The 17,832-nt window shown below is 38.3% G+C and overlaps 1 protein-coding gene across 1 annotated transcript in view; it reads left to right on the top strand.

The window, feature by feature from the left end:
- The window catches only part of TRAPPC9 (trafficking protein particle complex subunit 9), a 435,473-nt gene that overhangs the window by 34,963 nt on the left and 382,678 nt on the right, over nt 1–17,832 (top strand). Inside the window, exons 11-13 of the mRNA XM_062491886.1 lie at nt 6,567–6,693; nt 10,178–10,323; nt 15,394–15,479. Coding sequence (XP_062347870.1) covers nt 6,567–6,693; nt 10,178–10,323; nt 15,394–15,479 — 359 coding nt within the window. The remainder of the gene's footprint in view (nt 1–6,566; nt 6,694–10,177; nt 10,324–15,393; nt 15,480–17,832) is intronic.

The raw sequence follows: 17,832 nt of genomic DNA, 5'->3' as shown, positions 1-17,832 counted from the left end.
GATCAATTGTTATAGTAAAATAGTGCTTTTTTATGACAGAAATTTTCAATTAATTTTTAAGGTCACTCATGAACAAAATGGAGTCTTTGAGCTTTAGCCCAAAATTGCCATCCTCATGTAGGTACCTCTGATCTTAAAGAAGTGTGATTTCCCTCAATTAATTCAGGGAAAAGATAATACGGGTGTGCAAATGGAGGGACATTGCAAGATTTTTATTCCAGGAAAAAAAGAATCCTTTGGGGAAGATCTGCTTTAATTGGCAAGATGAAGACATGAAGAATTTGTGCTGTATTATTAAGTGCTAATTTTTTTTTGTACCAAAGGAAGCTATTTTAGGAGGTGCTATATGACTGAAATTCAAATGTATTTTATATGACATTTAACAGGCTCAATACTGCTCTCTCACCCTAAATTCAAATTAAAGCACTGGAGTCAAGGCTGCTGTCGAAATTGGCACTTTATATGGAAAAAGAAATATCCATGTTTAAGAATGGATCATCCATGTACCTTCGTCAACTCCCCATAGGATGTCCATTGAGTGTGATTGGATGTGCCAAGAAAAGATGAGTAGGATAGGAGAGATGCTGAAGAGATGTTTTTACAGAGGGATGGGATAACTCAACTGTACATTAGGAGAGAGAGCTGACATGTTTTCATTTTAAGTTTTCAGACAAATTTCCCAGTTTTTTCAACAACTAAACCCTCCTTTTCTGAAGCAAGTTAGGATTACCGGTGGCGTCATTGAAATTTTGAATGCTGATAAACCTTTCTGGCCAAATTCTTGTGATGTTGCATAACAGTGTCCAAATCAATGTGTTTTTCTGTCCATCCTCTGTCTCTGCTTTTTCCACAAAAAGTCCAGAATCAGATGTGTTTAACAGTTGTACCATTGTATCTGTGAATATTTACAAAACCTGCCTTACCCAGCAGCAGCTTTACAGTAGTCCTTAACTTCATTTATCATTATAGAAGTTATCTATGCCTAATATACTCCACTTTTTGTAAAGGTTATCCTGCTATTCCTTAACATGAAAAAATTAGTATTGATTTCAGTGGTTTATATACTGATTTTGTGTGTACAAAATACATTTTTTTAGTTTTGGAAGTATGCAGACATCTGAAGTTCTGAGAACTTCATGATCTTCTATGTTGGAGAGCCAGACACTGAAATTTTAATGGTGTCTTTATGAACTCTGTCTTCAGCTATGTCAATTTTTAAAACGAGGTTTTAACTAGAAATATTTTTGTGCAAACTGGCTGGGACTTCATGTGCACACATTTCATACAATTATTAAAAACCTTGTAATAAGAAGGCTGTGATGTGTTTAGTCAGTCTCTTCTCATTATCTCCATGTCAGTCTTTTAAGAAGTGAAAAACATTTTGCTTCTAAAAGAGAGCTATTTTTATTTGTGTTTAAAATATTCTATTCTTCCCTCTTCCTGCAAAGTGAGTAGTAAATTGAGAACTTATTTTCCAAAGATGAGCTGTTACACAGCAAATAACTGAATCCTTTGTGTGGATGGAATCAGTCTCTGATAAAGTTCATGAAAGCTGGTCTGACTCTCTGGTAGCATAGATTAATTATTTTCTTCTAGTTTCTGCTCTTTTTATGTCAGTGAATTTTATCAGTCTCTGCTATGTTTATTTAGAGATGTATGTTGCTTGATTTCTTAAAGAAATGGGATTCATACTCTCTGCTGACTGCTAGTGCCTTTCTCCATAAGACCAGCTTTGGAGTCTGTGGGGAGCACACACATTTATTGCAGTAGACAATAGTGGGATCAACACACAGGGATTCCGTGTTGCTTTCAAAGCAGCTTGTTCAAGTGTGAGATTTCTGAGCAGTTTGAAGTTGTGTTTACTTGCTCCATGTATTTTTCACAAAAATATTAGTGGTGTTGTTTGTTACTAAAACCATAGAAAGTGCCATCACCCAATCTGTGTTGGAGTTAATGGGGTGGAAAAGCAGGAGGTGCTGCCTGCAGGTGAGAGGAGCTGCTCTGTTCTGCTGAGCTCCCAAACCTAGTGATGCAGGAGTGCAATGATCCTGCAGGTCTTGCAAAGGTGCTTTGCTCACACCTCTGGCCTGGCTGTGCCTGGGGAAGGGGGATGCCCTGAATGCACAAATGTGGTGCTCCCTGTCCATCTGCAGCTGCCCCAACCAGAGCTCAGGCACTGCCTGGAAGGCTGAGGAGATTTGCACACCCCCTTCAGTCTGTGATTAGCTGCAGAGTAAAAGGTGTGTAGTGACTGCTGTCTGTGAATAATCAATTTCTACTGCAGCTTTTGTGAGGGTCCTAATGTATTTTGTGGCCTTTTTGAAATTCTTTAAAGAGTACACTGCATCTTCATGGCAGACTGAGACTGAAGATTCTCCTGGAAGCAGACATGGACTTTTCCCTAGGGCTCACCAAGCAGTTCTCATTATGTGTAGGTATGTGAAGGAAATATCACAATCACAGAATAATCTTGAGTTGGAAGCAACCTTAAAGTTATAATCTCTGCTCTGGGCAGGGACACCTTCCACCATCCCAGGTTGCTCTAAGTCCCATCCAGCCTGGCCTTGAACGCTTCCTGTGCCAGGGCCTCACTAGCTTCAGAAAATAGTTTTTTTCCAATATTTAATGTAAACCTGCTCTCTGTCAGTCTGAATCCATTTCCCCTTGTCCTGTCGCTACATGCTCTTGTAAAAAGTCTCTTTCCATCTTTCTTGTACATTCCCTTCAGGCACTGGAAGGCCATATCTATATCTATGTTTATGGATGCAAAACCTGCTTTTTTTTTTTTTTTTTAATTTGTTTGTTTTTTTTTTCCTGTCATCAGTCTGACTTTTCTGTCTTGTTATATATTACTATTAACTTATTAAGGAGATGTTTGTGTCTGTCCTGAGAGAGTTGGATCGGGACTGCTGCAGGAGCTCTCTTCAGACTTCTTTGTGACCATTATTTGATGTTTTCAAGGGAGAAGGAAAAAGCTCAGCCAGCACAAAGCACCCAGGGCAATGAGGATTTTTGTTAAAGTGCTGATTCTGGGCTTATCACTGAGGTAAAGTTGGAGTCAGAAAGTGTTGAGCTATTTGTTTGCAATATTTTAGTGCACTCCAGATGGAAATGAAGTTGTTCCAGGGTGATTGGTGGGTCAGACAGAAAGTGTTCCCTTTCTTTATTCCACCTGGCTTAGGTTGGTTCTTCTACAGGGAACACCATGACTTGATCAACTCTACATCAACCAACTATTGCCAAAGAACAAATGTGGTTTTGTTCTGTGCCTTAGTTTTCAGTGGGTAGTGACTGAACCCATGTACAGCTATTTTAAAATTCTTCAAATATTAAAGAGCACAGTTGCAGAAATTGTATTCTTAAAATTTTCTGTGTTATCTGCCAAGACATGAATTGCTGTTTGTGCTACACTGTTAAATCACAGTTACTAAAGTGCTTAAAAACGTTAGTCTATACCTGACCTTCTGTCCTGTCCTGCTCTGGTTTTTCAATGGCTCCATTATTGTGAAATATTGCTCCACATGACTGTGAACCGAGCAGAAAGTCTTGTCTTTTCCACATTTAGTAGCTTTCAGTCACTAATGGTTTCTGGCTGTGCATCTGAAGCTCTCAGATTTTTGTGTTCTCATATTAGAAGAAGGTTTGAAGCAGTTTGGACACAAAATCAGTGCTCGTTATGTTGAGGTGAAGTAGCTAAGCAATGAAATTCTAAAAGTATGGGTGCACTTGCAAAATTTTTGGCACTCAGAAGCAGTCTAAATCAATTTGCTATGAAATGGGGAAACTGCTATGGGCTTATTCTGAACAAACTGAGCAGAATATGCTCCAGTGTCAGTGCTGACAGTGGCTTTGCTCAGCTTTGTTTGGTTACAGCCCTTCTGTGATCCTGGTCTTTCAGTGAGTCTGGAGAGAAACTGAGGGGAAAAAACACTGTGAACATAGTTAATCCAGATGAGAAAATAAGCTGTCACTCCTCACTTAATAAATTGAGTCTCTAATACCTACACAAGAGTATCCAGTAGTGCTCCCAGCTGCAGGACAGGCTTTTAAAGCTGTTGAGGTGAATTCACAGGTCACAGGATCAAGTGGTGATTGCCTTCCTGCTGACCTGTACAAGCATGAAGGCACCAGGTGGGTAAAGACCTCCAAGAGCAGGTTCTGGCTTTTGTCTCTTCTTTTCAAAAAGAAAAGTGCTGGTGATAACAATCACAGAAATCTCCCAGCTGTGGGTCAGGAGGGAGGTTGAGGAGTTCAGTGGCTCCTCTCAGGAGGTTCTGTCAGAACACAATGTCAGGCAACCAGAAGCTGTGAGAATTCAGAGCTGCAATTGCTGTAGAAGGTTTTGGCAGCCATTAGGCCACAGAGGTCAGGGAGCCGAGGTGCTCCTCGAGGGAGAAGGTTCCAGTGTTTGCTTTCAGAAGTGGCTCTTGGGCAGGATCAGCATTGTGAATACTTCCATTGTGACCTGCTGACGTGGATTCCTTCAGCATCTTGGCTGAGATGTGCTAAGAAGAAGGAACTGAGCTGCTGGCCTGGCAGCAGCATGTTTAAAGCTGTGTTTCACACCACATCAACATAGAAAAATGGTTTGGTTTGGCTTTTTTCTCATGGGAAATGTAGGGAGCTGCTACCACAAAATAACCGTGCGAGTCAAAAATCAAAACAAATCCTTCTTTGAAATGGCAGACTGCTTTCTTGGAGAACAATAACTAACAGTGTTTCACACTAGGGAATGAAAGCCAGTGCTCAGGAAAGGCAGACCTTTGTTTTCAAGCACAATTAAGCACATGCTGTAGAATTATCTTCATCATTCCTGGTAGCTGTGAAGATTTCCATCTCGGTGGATTCTGCTTGTATTATGTGCCCTTGCTCATAATATGGCAAATAACCTGAAATTTTGATGGTAATACTCAGCCTTGACCCACTACAACTCCTGGCTGTGCTGTGGTGCTCTGAGTGTGTATGGATGTCTAATTAATGTGGTTTTGGGAATATTTCCTACAGGCAATTAAAATGTGGGGAATGGCTCAAGAGACTGTTCAGTGAAACACAGACACCAGGAAGACAATTTGTCAGTTATGCAGCATTAATTCCATAGTGAAGGGAATTACAATCAATGTTTATTTACTTTGGTGGCTGTAGAATTCACAGACTAAGCTGGATTGATGGGGGCAGCAAAAGCATTGCTGGATGCTTGTACTTTTCAAGGCCCAAGATGGTGTTTCGGGCAGGTTTTGGTATTTTTGGCATGGTTTACAGGATGTTTCTTTCACATTTTTCTCACTTCTCCCTCTCACAGCTGCTATGCTGTATTTTTTACCCTTTCTTAAATATGTTCTCACCGAGGTGCCACCAGCAGTAAGTGACTGGCCCAGCTTTGGGCAATAGCAGGTTTGTTTTGGGGTTGTCTGGAATGGGCTCTGTCACGGAGATACCGTGACACCTTCTCCCAAAGGCCACTCATTGCTACCACAACCTTGCTGCATAACCCAGTACACCTGTCTAGGCAGATTGTTTTGGTAGTACTACTACTAATAGCTACTTGTTATCACCCCTCCCCTTTCCTTATTTAGTTTTATCATTGAATATTTTGATGTTTTAAGTATTTTCTAGATGCAGTTTTGATATTTAGTAATTATTTTTATTGGTAGAACATGGAACAGCCTGGTCTAGTGGAGGGTGTCTCTGCCCATGGCAGGGGGATTGAACTTTAAGGTTCTTTCCAATACTCTGTGAATATTCACTTTAAAAAAGTATAGTTTTTTTCTTCTGCCTCATTCTCCCCTCTAAACAAACACTCCCAGGCTTTTCTCTTTTTGCAGACTTCCATTTCATCAGTGAATTAGGGACTCAAAGAATCATAGAAAGGTTTGGGTTGGAAGGCACCATGAAGATCAAATACAATTTTGTGTTGATGCTTTCTATTTCCAAATAGATTTTTTTTTCCCCTGTATACACAGTTTTATATATTGTTGAAAATAATTGCTGGTTAAAACTAATGTGCAATCATTGTGCATTCTTGATGATAACTCAAATAATATATATTTATTTGAATGTTCTTGTATTTTTAAGCCAAACTGAAGAAAATTGTTCTTACCAGTTGTTATGATTTAGTAGCATAGCACAGTACAATTATTTTGAGGATTAGTTTCCACACAAGTTAACATCAAAAGTCATTTGTTTCTCTTCATTGCCTTTGGTATTATTTAATCTAATGTTTCAGAGCAGTCATTGTTCCCATACAATGCTATTATTTATAACCTTAATATGTGTGAGGCTGGTTTTTTTTGCTCAGATATATAGATTTAATAGATGGAATTGTAAAAAAATTGTATTTTGAAAATAAAAAATCTAACAGAAAATAGGTATAGACTGACACTTGAAAAATTCAGAGAAATCTCTTTTGCTTTAGGTCACTTAATTATATTTGATCCATCTGTTGAGGTTGAACATAAGTGCCGAATGCAGAAATTAGTTGGTGTGCTGTTTGATTTCTTTTGTACAAAAAAAGGCTCTAGTCCCAGTTAAATGTGAGTTTGAAATTGTTTCTTAATTTTATTTTCTAGAAAAGAAAGATGTCACGCAGAGCTTGGAAAGCTACACAGCAAAATGTCCTGGGACAATGGAAGTCATCACTCTTCCAGATGGTTTGAAGCTACCTCCTGTTCCCTTCACCAAATTGCCTATTGTGAAGTAAGACCAGAACACAAACTTTAACTTTTTCACAGTACCTGTCAAATTTTAAAGGACGCTGAAAGGATGCAGTCATGTCACTTTATGCATGTGGATCACAGGAACATGGAAAAATGTCAAATTGTTTTGAGAAGCTCTTGTGCAAAAATAGAGCCTTTGACCAGAAAATACTTTGTGCCCTTTAGTTTCAGAAAGAGAGAAGTTTTGTTTTTTGAATAACTGTCCTTCAACAGTTTCTTATTCAATTGAAGGAAGGTATTTTGCTGCAGCTGAGATTTTAGTTGAGTACTTGATCATTTCAATACTGAAGGTCCATGAGTTGGATGCATCTCCATCCACAGAGGTTGGAACTAACCTGGAAGTGGTGCTTTTTGTAATTCTCCATTTTCAGATGTTGCATTTTCAAAATGGCACCTTCACTGGCCTGTTCTAAGTCTTAGTTCCATTCAGGCACATCATGCAGTCAGGCCAATGAATAATAACTTGTTCAGGTTGAAACCTGGCATCAAACATTAGAGAGAGTCAGAGGGAGAGAAAGCAGCTGCTGGGTATCAGTAATAGAAGACTGAAAGAAAATATCTTCTTTTTGAAGGAAAGGTAATTCATGTTCAGGAAAACTGTGCTGAATAGTGAAGAAAATGGGGCAAATGCTGGTTGAATCCTTCTTCATGGGAGTCATGCATTTAGACATAGCATCACAGAACCATGGAATAATTAAAACTGGAGAAGACATTCGTAGTAATCAAGTCCAACCAGCAACCCAGCACCACCACCATTAAACCATGTCCTGAAATGCCACATCCACACATTTTTTGAACACCTTCAGGGACAGTGACTCTACCACCTCCCTGGGCAGCCCCTTCCATACTTGACAACCCTTTCCATGAAGAAAATTCTTCTAGTACTGAATTTAAACCTCCTCAGGTGCAATTTGAGGCCATTTCCTCTTATTCTGTCACTTATTACCTGGGAGAAGAGACTGGAAGAAGAGGCCAGTCAGAACTCTGGCAAGTGATTCCCAAGACTTCAATGGGAAAGGCTTTGTGTCACTTGAAATGTTTTGTATGCTGAGAGGAGGGGACAAACATATCCACTTACATTATCAACTTGTCTTGACCTGGATGTGCTTGGAATTTTGGAAATAGCTCTTTGTGTTTTGTCATGGGGTGAGGAACCCAGCATTAACTTTAACATTTAAGAATTGCTGTTCCTCTTCTCCTCCTTTTTGTCTTTTAAAATGTCTATAAAACCCATAGTAATAAAAATTTGTACTCCGATGAAATATTAGTTGAATTTAGATATAAAGCCTCTGGTTACAGGTCTGGTGTTGTAGACCTGCCCAGCCCATTGGGAATCAGCTGTGCTGCTGGACTGCAGAGTTCTCTGAGCTAAATCCTGCTAATTTTTGTAACATCAGCTATAAATGTGTGGAAATGTCATTTTGATCAACGTTAAATAAGCTCAGTTTATGATTCAATCCATGTTAGGGCCCTCTAGAAACCCACATTTACTGATGGGGATGACTTCTATTTATTGTTGACATTTCATGGTCTATGAGTTTTAATCCATTTAATGTGGGGTGCTTATTTTGGTTGCAGATTTCTTAATCAAAATACTGTCAGGCATGGAAATGCCACAGTGTAATAGGAACACAGTGTCAATGTTACCTTTTCTCCCCAGTACTTTAAAAGCAATAGAAGAGATTTGGCAAGGCAAAATCTGTATATTGTTACTCATGTTCATTATGAAATCCTTATCTGGAATTTTCTGTGATAAAAAATTGCACTATTCCCATTTTTATAATTTACCTGTGTTAAAGGTAATTGTCTTACTAATATGCGTAAAAGCAGAATTTTTTTTTTTCTTTTCAGCACTGCTGCTTTTAGTTGTCCTTACATACTTTCCTTACTACTTCAAATTTACTCAATGCCATTTATTTCCTTCCCTCTGTTTATTTAGTATAGTGGGATTTCTTAAAAGAAAAATAAATTTCCCTTTCCCATGTAAGCAAGGATATTTTTAATTAACATTTTCCAAATACAGGATTTTGATCTTCTGGGTAGCTAGTGAAATTAGTTAGTAATTCTTAAATATCACTCATTTGCATTCAGTGGTGTCAGACCAGGGGACATGACTGAAGCTTTTCACAAAAAGGAATTAAAAAATCTCCCCTCTTCTGTGTCTGACCTGTGAGAGTACAGCTCTCTGAAACATGGTTGAGGAACATTCCTTCCACTGTCATGCATTCAGGTAAAGCAGGCTGTCCACAAATATTGATAAAATAACCATGAAGGAGCCAAAGCACTTTCCTCTGTATATAAAATAAAATTCCTTATTGTGACCTCTTTATCAAATTCAATGTTTATTTCCTCAAATAAGTATCATTCACACTTTTGCTTTAAGTTGCATTCTAATTTGTAAAACAATTCTATCAGAAGAGGTTTTAAAATACGAAGTATCAGACATCTCTTACAGTTTCCTTCTTATTCCTCAGGCTCATTGTCTGTGATTTTGCATATGATTTTGATGCTGGCACTAAGTGTCACCAACATGTAATATGATGTAATTGGATGTGATTTATTTCTTCTTCAACCTATTTTTAGTGTTATTTAGTAATTTCTTATCAGGTATTTTGTTTCACAGAGAGAACTTGTCTAGTGTTACAGCTTCATTATTTTTCAGCAGAAACACATTATCTTTGTTTCTTGTGTGTGTCTACTTTCCATTAGTGTGATACTGATATATCTGTTCTTTATTGTGCAGAGTTCCTGATTTGAAGTAATTAGGTGTCCTACAGGTTTATAGAATGCTGTTGATTTTACTGAATATCCAATTTATTTCTTGTTCTTCTGCCCAAAATTTAGTCTTTACTTTCCCCTCAGCATTGGAAGAGGGCAATGATTTCCCCTGCATGGCATTGTAGGGAATTGGGACTGGCAGGGATGTGTCTAATAAAGCATTTGTTTTCTGCCTATTTGCAATTTCTTTCTGGTTGTTTAACAAACCCACTCAAATTTCTGGGGCATTCCCTTCCTTCCAACAGCAATTCTGTATTTTCACTGTATTAAAATCAGCTTTTTTCACTGTGGAGAGAAGTTTCTTTGTGTTGGCCAATGAAATTTTGTCTGAATTCTAGTTTGGGTTTAAGTTAAATATTTTGCTGCTTTCTGCACTGGAGTTGTGGTTCAGTCTTAATAAAATTAATAGCTGGATTTCAAATCACTGTTCTGGCTAGTTTTGGTTTTGTTGGTTTCTAAAGAAGATTTTTTCCTTTGTTATTTGTTTTCAGAGAGCTTTCTGAAAGTGCAGTTTCCTTGGGTTGGTGTTACTTCCTTTTGTATTGTAAATGTTTGCTTCAAGTTTTCTATTTCAGGTATTTTATTCTCAGACTGACATTTCATATTTATCAGTTCTTTTTTAACACAGTCAACTGTTACAAAGTAGAATAAATGAAATAATGAAATTTTTTTTTTTCACTCAACAGATCTGTGAAGCTCTTGAACCTCCCAACCGGTCTCCGACCCCACAAAATGAAAAGTTTACTTGGTCAGAATGTGTCAACCAAAAGCCCCTTCATATATTCTCCAATTATTGCACACAGTCGCGGGGAAGAACGAAATAAGAAAATAGGTAAGAATAATTTACAGTATTTTCTGTTATTTTGTTAAATTAGAGAATCTTCTGTGGTCAAGGAAAGCAAACCTGAACGTTGCTGTCTTTTATTTGAGATAACCAATTCTTTATCCTAAAGTTCTGAAGGAAAAAATCTTTTTTCTCTGGGGCACAATTTCATATTCAAAAGGGGAATAAAGTCTCATAGATAATAACACTGATTTTTCAGAAGAGATAAATTAGTTTTATTTGCTTCTCAAACAAAAGAGAATTCAGGGAAAACTGTTCTGACACACTCTGTTTGGCAGCCACCACAGTTTCAGTGCCCTGAGGAAAATGCACTGTTGTGGTTTTTCCTTTTCCTATTCTGATTTAACTGTGATGAGCTGTCAGATTAGTCCCTTTTACTTAAGGACAGTTCAGCCAAGAAAAAGTTTTTAAACCCTGTTAGGAATATTAGTAATTTTCTTTTTATAAAGATTATAAAGCCTTTCAGTGCAGTAATTGTGCCATTGGAAAAAGATTGGAAGTTTGTTTAAATCCTGGATTAAATTACAAATATTGGTAGTTCTTTTTGTGGCTTTTGTATCACGTACATGATAATTTTTACCAGAGGCATCAATGTCAGCACAAAAAAGATTTGTGTGACTGTGGAACAGAACTGATTGTAAAAATTTCAGAATTCTGCAGGATGTTTTATCTTAAATTGGCTCCTTGTTCATCTGGATTGTGCTGACTGCAGGGCCAGTTTTCTGAGAATCTCTTGTGTAGTTTCCTCTTTCCAGCATTTGTGGGCTGTGCTCCTGCTGAGGACCCTGATTATGATTAAGGTGATATCCTTCACCCTGAGAAGAGCATGCATGTTTTCTGGCTGGGTTTATGGTGATGTGTATTTTCAATAAATAGCTGAAACAGGAGCAATTGGGATGTGCAGAGGCAGGGATGATTTTCTGGCAGTTTGGATGCACTTGGCTCAGTGCTGCAGCACTCCTTTGATTTCAAAAGAGAAAGGATAAGAAATTTTATAGAAAGGATAAGAAGAATTGGTTAAAGGATAAATTTAAAAATGTGCACATAGGGGAACATCTTAAAGTGCTCTCCTGATTTCTCTTAATAATTTACGGAAAGTTTGATTACTATTACATATTCAGCATTTAATCTCTTAGCTATACCATGTCATGTTTTTTCATCTAAATAAAACCTTACTCCCTGTTTTGTCACACAGTTGTATAATGCAGTATTCTAATTCCTTGATGATACAAAACGAACCTGCATTTTTGAACTGGTTAGGATTTGTTTCGGTGCTTTGTGTACCATAGAAGATTTACATTTTACAATGAACTTCTTTTAGGTTTTTATTTAGCCTAAGGAGATGTCTGATTGCTTCTGATCCTGCACAGCATTTGTCTTTTGAAGTATATAAACATTGCAGTCACTGCTAAAAGCCTCTAATGTTTCAAAGTTTAGCGAACAAAAGAAAATACAAAATAAAAGCAGATACTTCCTTTGAAGGAAGCTGAGAAATTTATAAACTTTGAAATTAATGAGAGTATTTTAATAGCATGCATTTAACATTAATTAAAAACAACAAAAACAAATGAACTGTTTTTCTTACATGGAGATAGAACTCCATATTTTGGTTAAATTATTGTTTTACAGCAAAGGAAATCAAGCACTGCTGACAAACCAAAGGGAAACAAAACCCATTTATAAAGTCTTGAAATGTTTTCAGCTTTCAATTTGATAAGCTTTTCTGATTGGAAACAATAACAGGGATAATTATATTCTAGTTAAATTGCTTTAATAGCATGCTAGTCATAAAAAATAAACGTACTGATTTTTGACATGAAGTGTTTTGTTGGTTTTGGGTGCTGATAGTCTAAAGCAGCAAGAATATATAATATAGTTCTGTTAGTAAATCCAGCAGCTCCGTTATACCTGTATTAGGTGATACAAATACAGCTCATTTTACCTTTCCTTTCAAAACCTTTCCTCCAAGGAAACAATTCTGTAGTACTGCCCTGGCACATTTTTCACAGGGGATTTCAGTCTCATCTCAGAAACCTCTATCGATTCAGACTCCATCATGTGCCTGGGGAGGTTGTTCCACTGAATCATTGTTCTTACTGAAACAACAAAAAAAAATTAGTAAGAAAATAAAACCTGTTTCAGTGCAACTGGTGTCTGTTACCCTTGGTTTTCTTCCTGTGGCTCCTTGTGAGGAAAGAGCTTCTGTCCTCTTTATGCAGCCCTTTAAGTACTGGAATAGTGTGATACCACCCCTGAGCCTTCTCTTCAGCCCAGTGATGATATCTCACTCCTTTCCTCTTTCCTCATCAGTTGGGTTCTCCAGTCCTTGATCACCCTTGAGGTGCTCCTTGAGATCCTCTCCAGTCTGTCTGTGTCTTTCCCAGCTGTGCCTGGCAAGCACAGGGTGGAGCAGAATGATCACCTCTCTCTCTGCAGTGGAGAAGCAGATTGGCTCAGAGCCCAGCAGGGTGATGAGTGGAGGGGCTGTCAGTCAGGGGTGTGCTACAGGTGAAGGATGGAACCAGGGCACTGCGTGTACCAGAAGCAAAGTTCCTCCTCTTCAGAATGTGACAAATAGGACTGGCACCTACAATGGGGGTGAGGCTCTGGAATGAGAAGGCCAAACAATTGATGAGGTGGCTGAGGTTCTTTCTGGGACAGAGGGGCCTCCTAAAGCAACACCACTTGGACCCTGCATCCCAACATCCTCTGTTAGCAGGTAAAGAAGGGTGGTTCTCATAGGAGACTCCCTCCCTTCTAAAGGGAGCAGAGGGCCCCATGTGCAGACCTGACCAAGCTCGGGGGAAGTCTGCTGTCTCCCAGGGGCTCAGGCAAAGGGCATTACTGGAAAATTCGTCTAGAAAGACCCTCTGATTACTATTTGCTATTGGTTGTTTAGACTGGCAGCCACAAAACAACAAAGAGTGGTCTGAGACCAATCCAAAGGGACTTCAAGGCCCTGGGACAGTTGGTGGAGGGATCAGGAGCACAGGGAATGATTTCCTTGATCCTTCCAGTAGCCAAGAATAATATTGATAGGAACAGGCAGCTCCATTAGGTTGATGTGTGGCTCCAAGGTTGGTGTCAATGGAAAAAACGTGGATTTTTTGACCATGGGATGATCTATCAACACCTAGCCTGCTGACACCTGATGGGATGAGCCTTTCTCAGATGGGAAAAGGAATTCTAGCACAGGAGCAATGGGGCTTGCTGGCAGAGCTTTGAACTAGCTTGGAAGGGGGAAAGAGAGGAAACCAGGCTCCCCAGTGCTGAGCAATGGGATTTTGTGCCAAACCTTGAGGATCCTGGTGGCATCCCTCAATCTGCTTCACCAGGTGTTGGCCACAAGGTACCACACCTGAAATGTTTCCACACTGACGCACACAGCATGGGGAACAAACACCAGCTGGGAGCTTTGGCTTAGTCCCAGAGGTTTGACATCAATGGCATAAGTGAAATTTGGTGGGAGGGGTCCTGTGCCTGGAGAGCCCTGTTGGATGGTTGTGCTTTCAGGGCAGCCATTCCACAGTGTGGCAATTGCTGGGATGTGGAGATTCAGCACTGCAGTGCTGCTGTGCTGCTGCAGGTGCCTCTGTTGCTGTAGTAAACCATAATGGTTAACTCTGTACCTGTGCAGAGCAGTCACTGGCTGTTTTGGGGGATGCAGAATGCATAAGACATCATGGACACTAATAAGCAATTAAATATGAAATGTAAAGAACATCTCATACCACTGTGAATTTGAATGTTTTGTTTTAATGAACAGTTTTGCTTTTCAGGTTTCACAGTAATATAAACCATTAACATCTGTGGATGTATGTGTTTAATTTCCACTAGCATTAATTGGAGTTAAACATTTGCATTAAGTACGTCTCCCCTGAGCTCTCTAATATTGCTTGCAAAATGTAATCAGATAGTAAATGATTGTGAATATACAATTAGAGTACAGATTGCTCTAACTGTGCATTAAAGTCTTAATATTGATAATCCAGGTTTTTTACTGGACATTTTGTAATAGCCTAGTACAAAACTGTTAGCAATGCATGTTTAAATCATTGGGTAAACTAGTAAGAACTAATCCATGTATTGTTATAATTTAGTTTATAATAATGATTTATTTAACAAATGTAATTAAATCACCTTTTGTTTACTTGGACTGCAGATTCTCAGCTTGTAGGGAGAATCTTGCCACATTCAGTTTAAAGTCTGAACTTCATGTACATGTGGTTCACTGTGAGAAATGTGGAAGGTAGACATGATGAAGTGCTGATATAAAACAATCTTTCTGCATTGAACAATTACTCAAAATTTGCATCTCTGCTGCTGACCTCCATAATCTCCCACAGAACCATAGTATTACAAAATGGTTTGGATTGGAAGAGACCTTAAGGATCATCCAGTTCCAACTTCCCCTGCCATGGGTAGGGACACCTTGCCCATGGTGTCCATCAGAGAGAGTCCAGCCTCATCTCCTTAAATTATAAAACTCAAAAAAAATTAAAATTGTCAGAGTGAAGTATCCTTAAAGTTGGACCTGTCTTGTGCTAAGATACAAACTGCAAGTGCATCTTTTTACCTGGCCCACTTTACTTCACTGTCTTTTTATTTACTGCATATAATCAGCTGTGTCTATATGAGGACATGTGATTTCCTTCTTCCTGTTGTGTTCATTTCTTATCTGGTTGATTCTTATCCAAGTCTCCAATATCAAGGCCATGTGAATTCTACATAACTCCAGGTATGGAAACATTTAAGTGTTGAACATGAAGGGTGTTTTGAAGCAGTGTTTTGAATTGATGCCTGAGTTAATTTTGCCAATGAAGGATTGTGTCTTTAGAGCATTATTGCTGTGTTAATGAATGTTTCCAGTCCCTTAACCTATTGCTTTGCCTGGGATTTACAGCTTGTGTCATACAATGCTCTTGAGTAGGACTTGGGCTGTGAAGATTATAGAGAGATATTAAGCATTATAGCAATCTGACAGCTCAGCTGCTGCTTTCTTAAAATAACCCTGTGATTAAGTAATTCCTGCCTTAATTCTGTGATTATTCCTTGCAGACTTCCAGTGGGTGCAGGGAGATGTGTGTGAAGTTCAGTTGATGGTGTACAACCCTATGCCTTTTGAGCTCCGAGTAGAAAACATGGTATGCATCTTTCTAAATCTTCTATTTCTGCTGTTTTTCTGAAGAAAAAAAATTCATTTGGACTTTCAAATATGGTTTTGTATAAATGTTCTTAAAAGATGGTTTAAGCTAGCATAACCTCAGTTTAACAGTGTGGTGTTGTGAATTTTCTCATATTTTTAGTGATGAGGTATTGGAAAAAAAAAAATCTCTTTGTCACTCAGGATGTTTAGATGTTTTACTGGCACTGACCCATAAATCAGTTCTGTGCAATTCTGCATTGAGTAGAACTCCTGCTACATGATTTACATAGACTGGTTTGCAAGTAATAGTTACATCCTGAAACCTAATAATTACTGTACACTTGCTACTGTAGTTTAAAAATCTGCATTCATCCTTGCTTTTCAAATTCCCATTTTGACCACAATTTGAAAAGGAGCTTAAAATGGTTAGGTCTGAAAAGGTTTGGGTTTTAATAAAAACTTCAGATCGTGCATTTGTTATTCCCAGTGATTTATGTTATTTGAAAACGCTCTAAGGTCAGATGATGAGAAGGAAGGAAATAAAAGACTAAACCACTGGAAAAATATGTGAGGTTAGAAGGATCAGACCCAAACTCTCTACTACTTCAGCTGGCTGCTTGAAGTGTATCCTTAAAAAAAAAGGGAAAAAATAGGGTTTTTTTTTTCTTTCTTTATTCCAACTAGCAGGATTTAAAAAAAAATTGTTATCCATTTAAACGTTAAAATTTCTGTAACTACCAGGCCAGCTTGGTAACCACTCAGTCCTAATCCAACATTTTCCTTTATGTTAAATATTTTTACCTTTAGTATTGCTTTAAATATAAATCACATTTCTTAGAGCCCTTTGTTCTACCAAGCTAATTGAATCAATATGCATTTATTTGCTTGTGATTTTTGTTTGGGTTTTGTTTTTATTGATATGTCTACTGCAGTGTCTAGTCAAACAAGTTGACCTAAATTACTGATAATAAACCACATATAATGAAATGTTTTTCCATAGGAAGGGAATGTGCTCAAAGATTTTATTTTTATAGCACAATAAAATTAATTCTTGGAAGCTAACAAGCCGCATCCAGCAGCATTTTCTCTCACCCTCACAGAACTATTTAAATTGTTTAGGAATTAATAGAAAAACTAGTCATAAAGCTGCACATCAGAAAGATCTCTGTGGAATTTATTGATTAAGAACATTTTGATTTACAGTCTAATTTGTATTGTGTAAGTAATGATGTTGTTATATATTTAAAAAAAACTTGGAAAATTGCTTACTGAGGAAATTCTTTCTGAGTGCTTACATGCACTCAAGAACTCAGAATGCAGTTGTTTGAGTAGATCAACACAACATCTATTCCCTGAGCAAATTAACTGTAGTAGCACCAATACTTCTCCTTACTGCTGTCATGATAAAGTTCTGTCTTGGAATTATACTGAATTCCAGTTCCAGTGGTAAGCACAAGAGGAGCTAATTTGCCAACCAGATACAAATCATTGAAATGATTAATGTAACTCTTCAGTCAGTGCTTTGAGAAATTCTGCTCTTCACTAATGTGGGCTCACTGGGAGAAATTGGTTGATTTTGGTAGACTTGTATCTTTATCAAGACTGTACCAAATTGAGGAAGGTGCTTGTTCCCCTTGATTTGGAATTTTGGAGGACAATTTCTTTGGAACTGAGGCCAGCTTGGAGCTCCCCAAATGACAAAAATACTGACATCTTTTCAGTCTGTAGAGGAGAAGAATATTTGGGTAATTCCTACTGCTCTGCTCAATCCCAAAATGGAAAAGTGCAGCAAAACCAGAGTTGGGCTCTGCCCAGAGGAGCCCAGCATAAGGATGAGAGTCAGGGAATGTGCTGCAGCCATGGGGAACTTCCCTCCCTAATAAAAACTCCCTTTTCCCAAGCATGAGGGGGATCATACACAAGTTGTCCAGAGAGAACCTGAGACCTCCATCCTTTGAAATCTTTAAAACTGGAGTGAACAGGATATGAAAAACCTAAACTACCACCAGAGTTACCCCTGTTCTGAGCACTGGGCTAAACAAGATGACCTCTACCTTTTCTTTCCAACCTAAGTTGTTGATTTTCCAGTCTCATCTGTGAAGTTTCTGGAATGTGGGAATAGATACTATTTTATCATAAGAATAAACTCTTCTGTTTTCATTTTAATAATTCAGAGTGCTGGTTAATATTTTAGAATGGTGTGTTTTATTATTAACATGTACTCATGCCTGCAGTGCCCATACCCTTTTCTTGTCTGATTTCTCATCACATATCACATTCTTTCAGATTGTTTGCTTTCACTGACTTGGTTTCATAGCAAGTGTATCCTTTTCTGTCATTTAGTGGCAATC

This window comes from Cinclus cinclus, chromosome 1 (assembly GCF_963662255.1).
Source record: "Cinclus cinclus chromosome 1, bCinCin1.1, whole genome shotgun sequence".
Lineage (NCBI taxonomy): Eukaryota > Metazoa > Chordata > Aves > Passeriformes > Cinclidae > Cinclus > Cinclus cinclus.
This window is presented reverse-complemented; position numbering and strand designations above follow the sequence as displayed.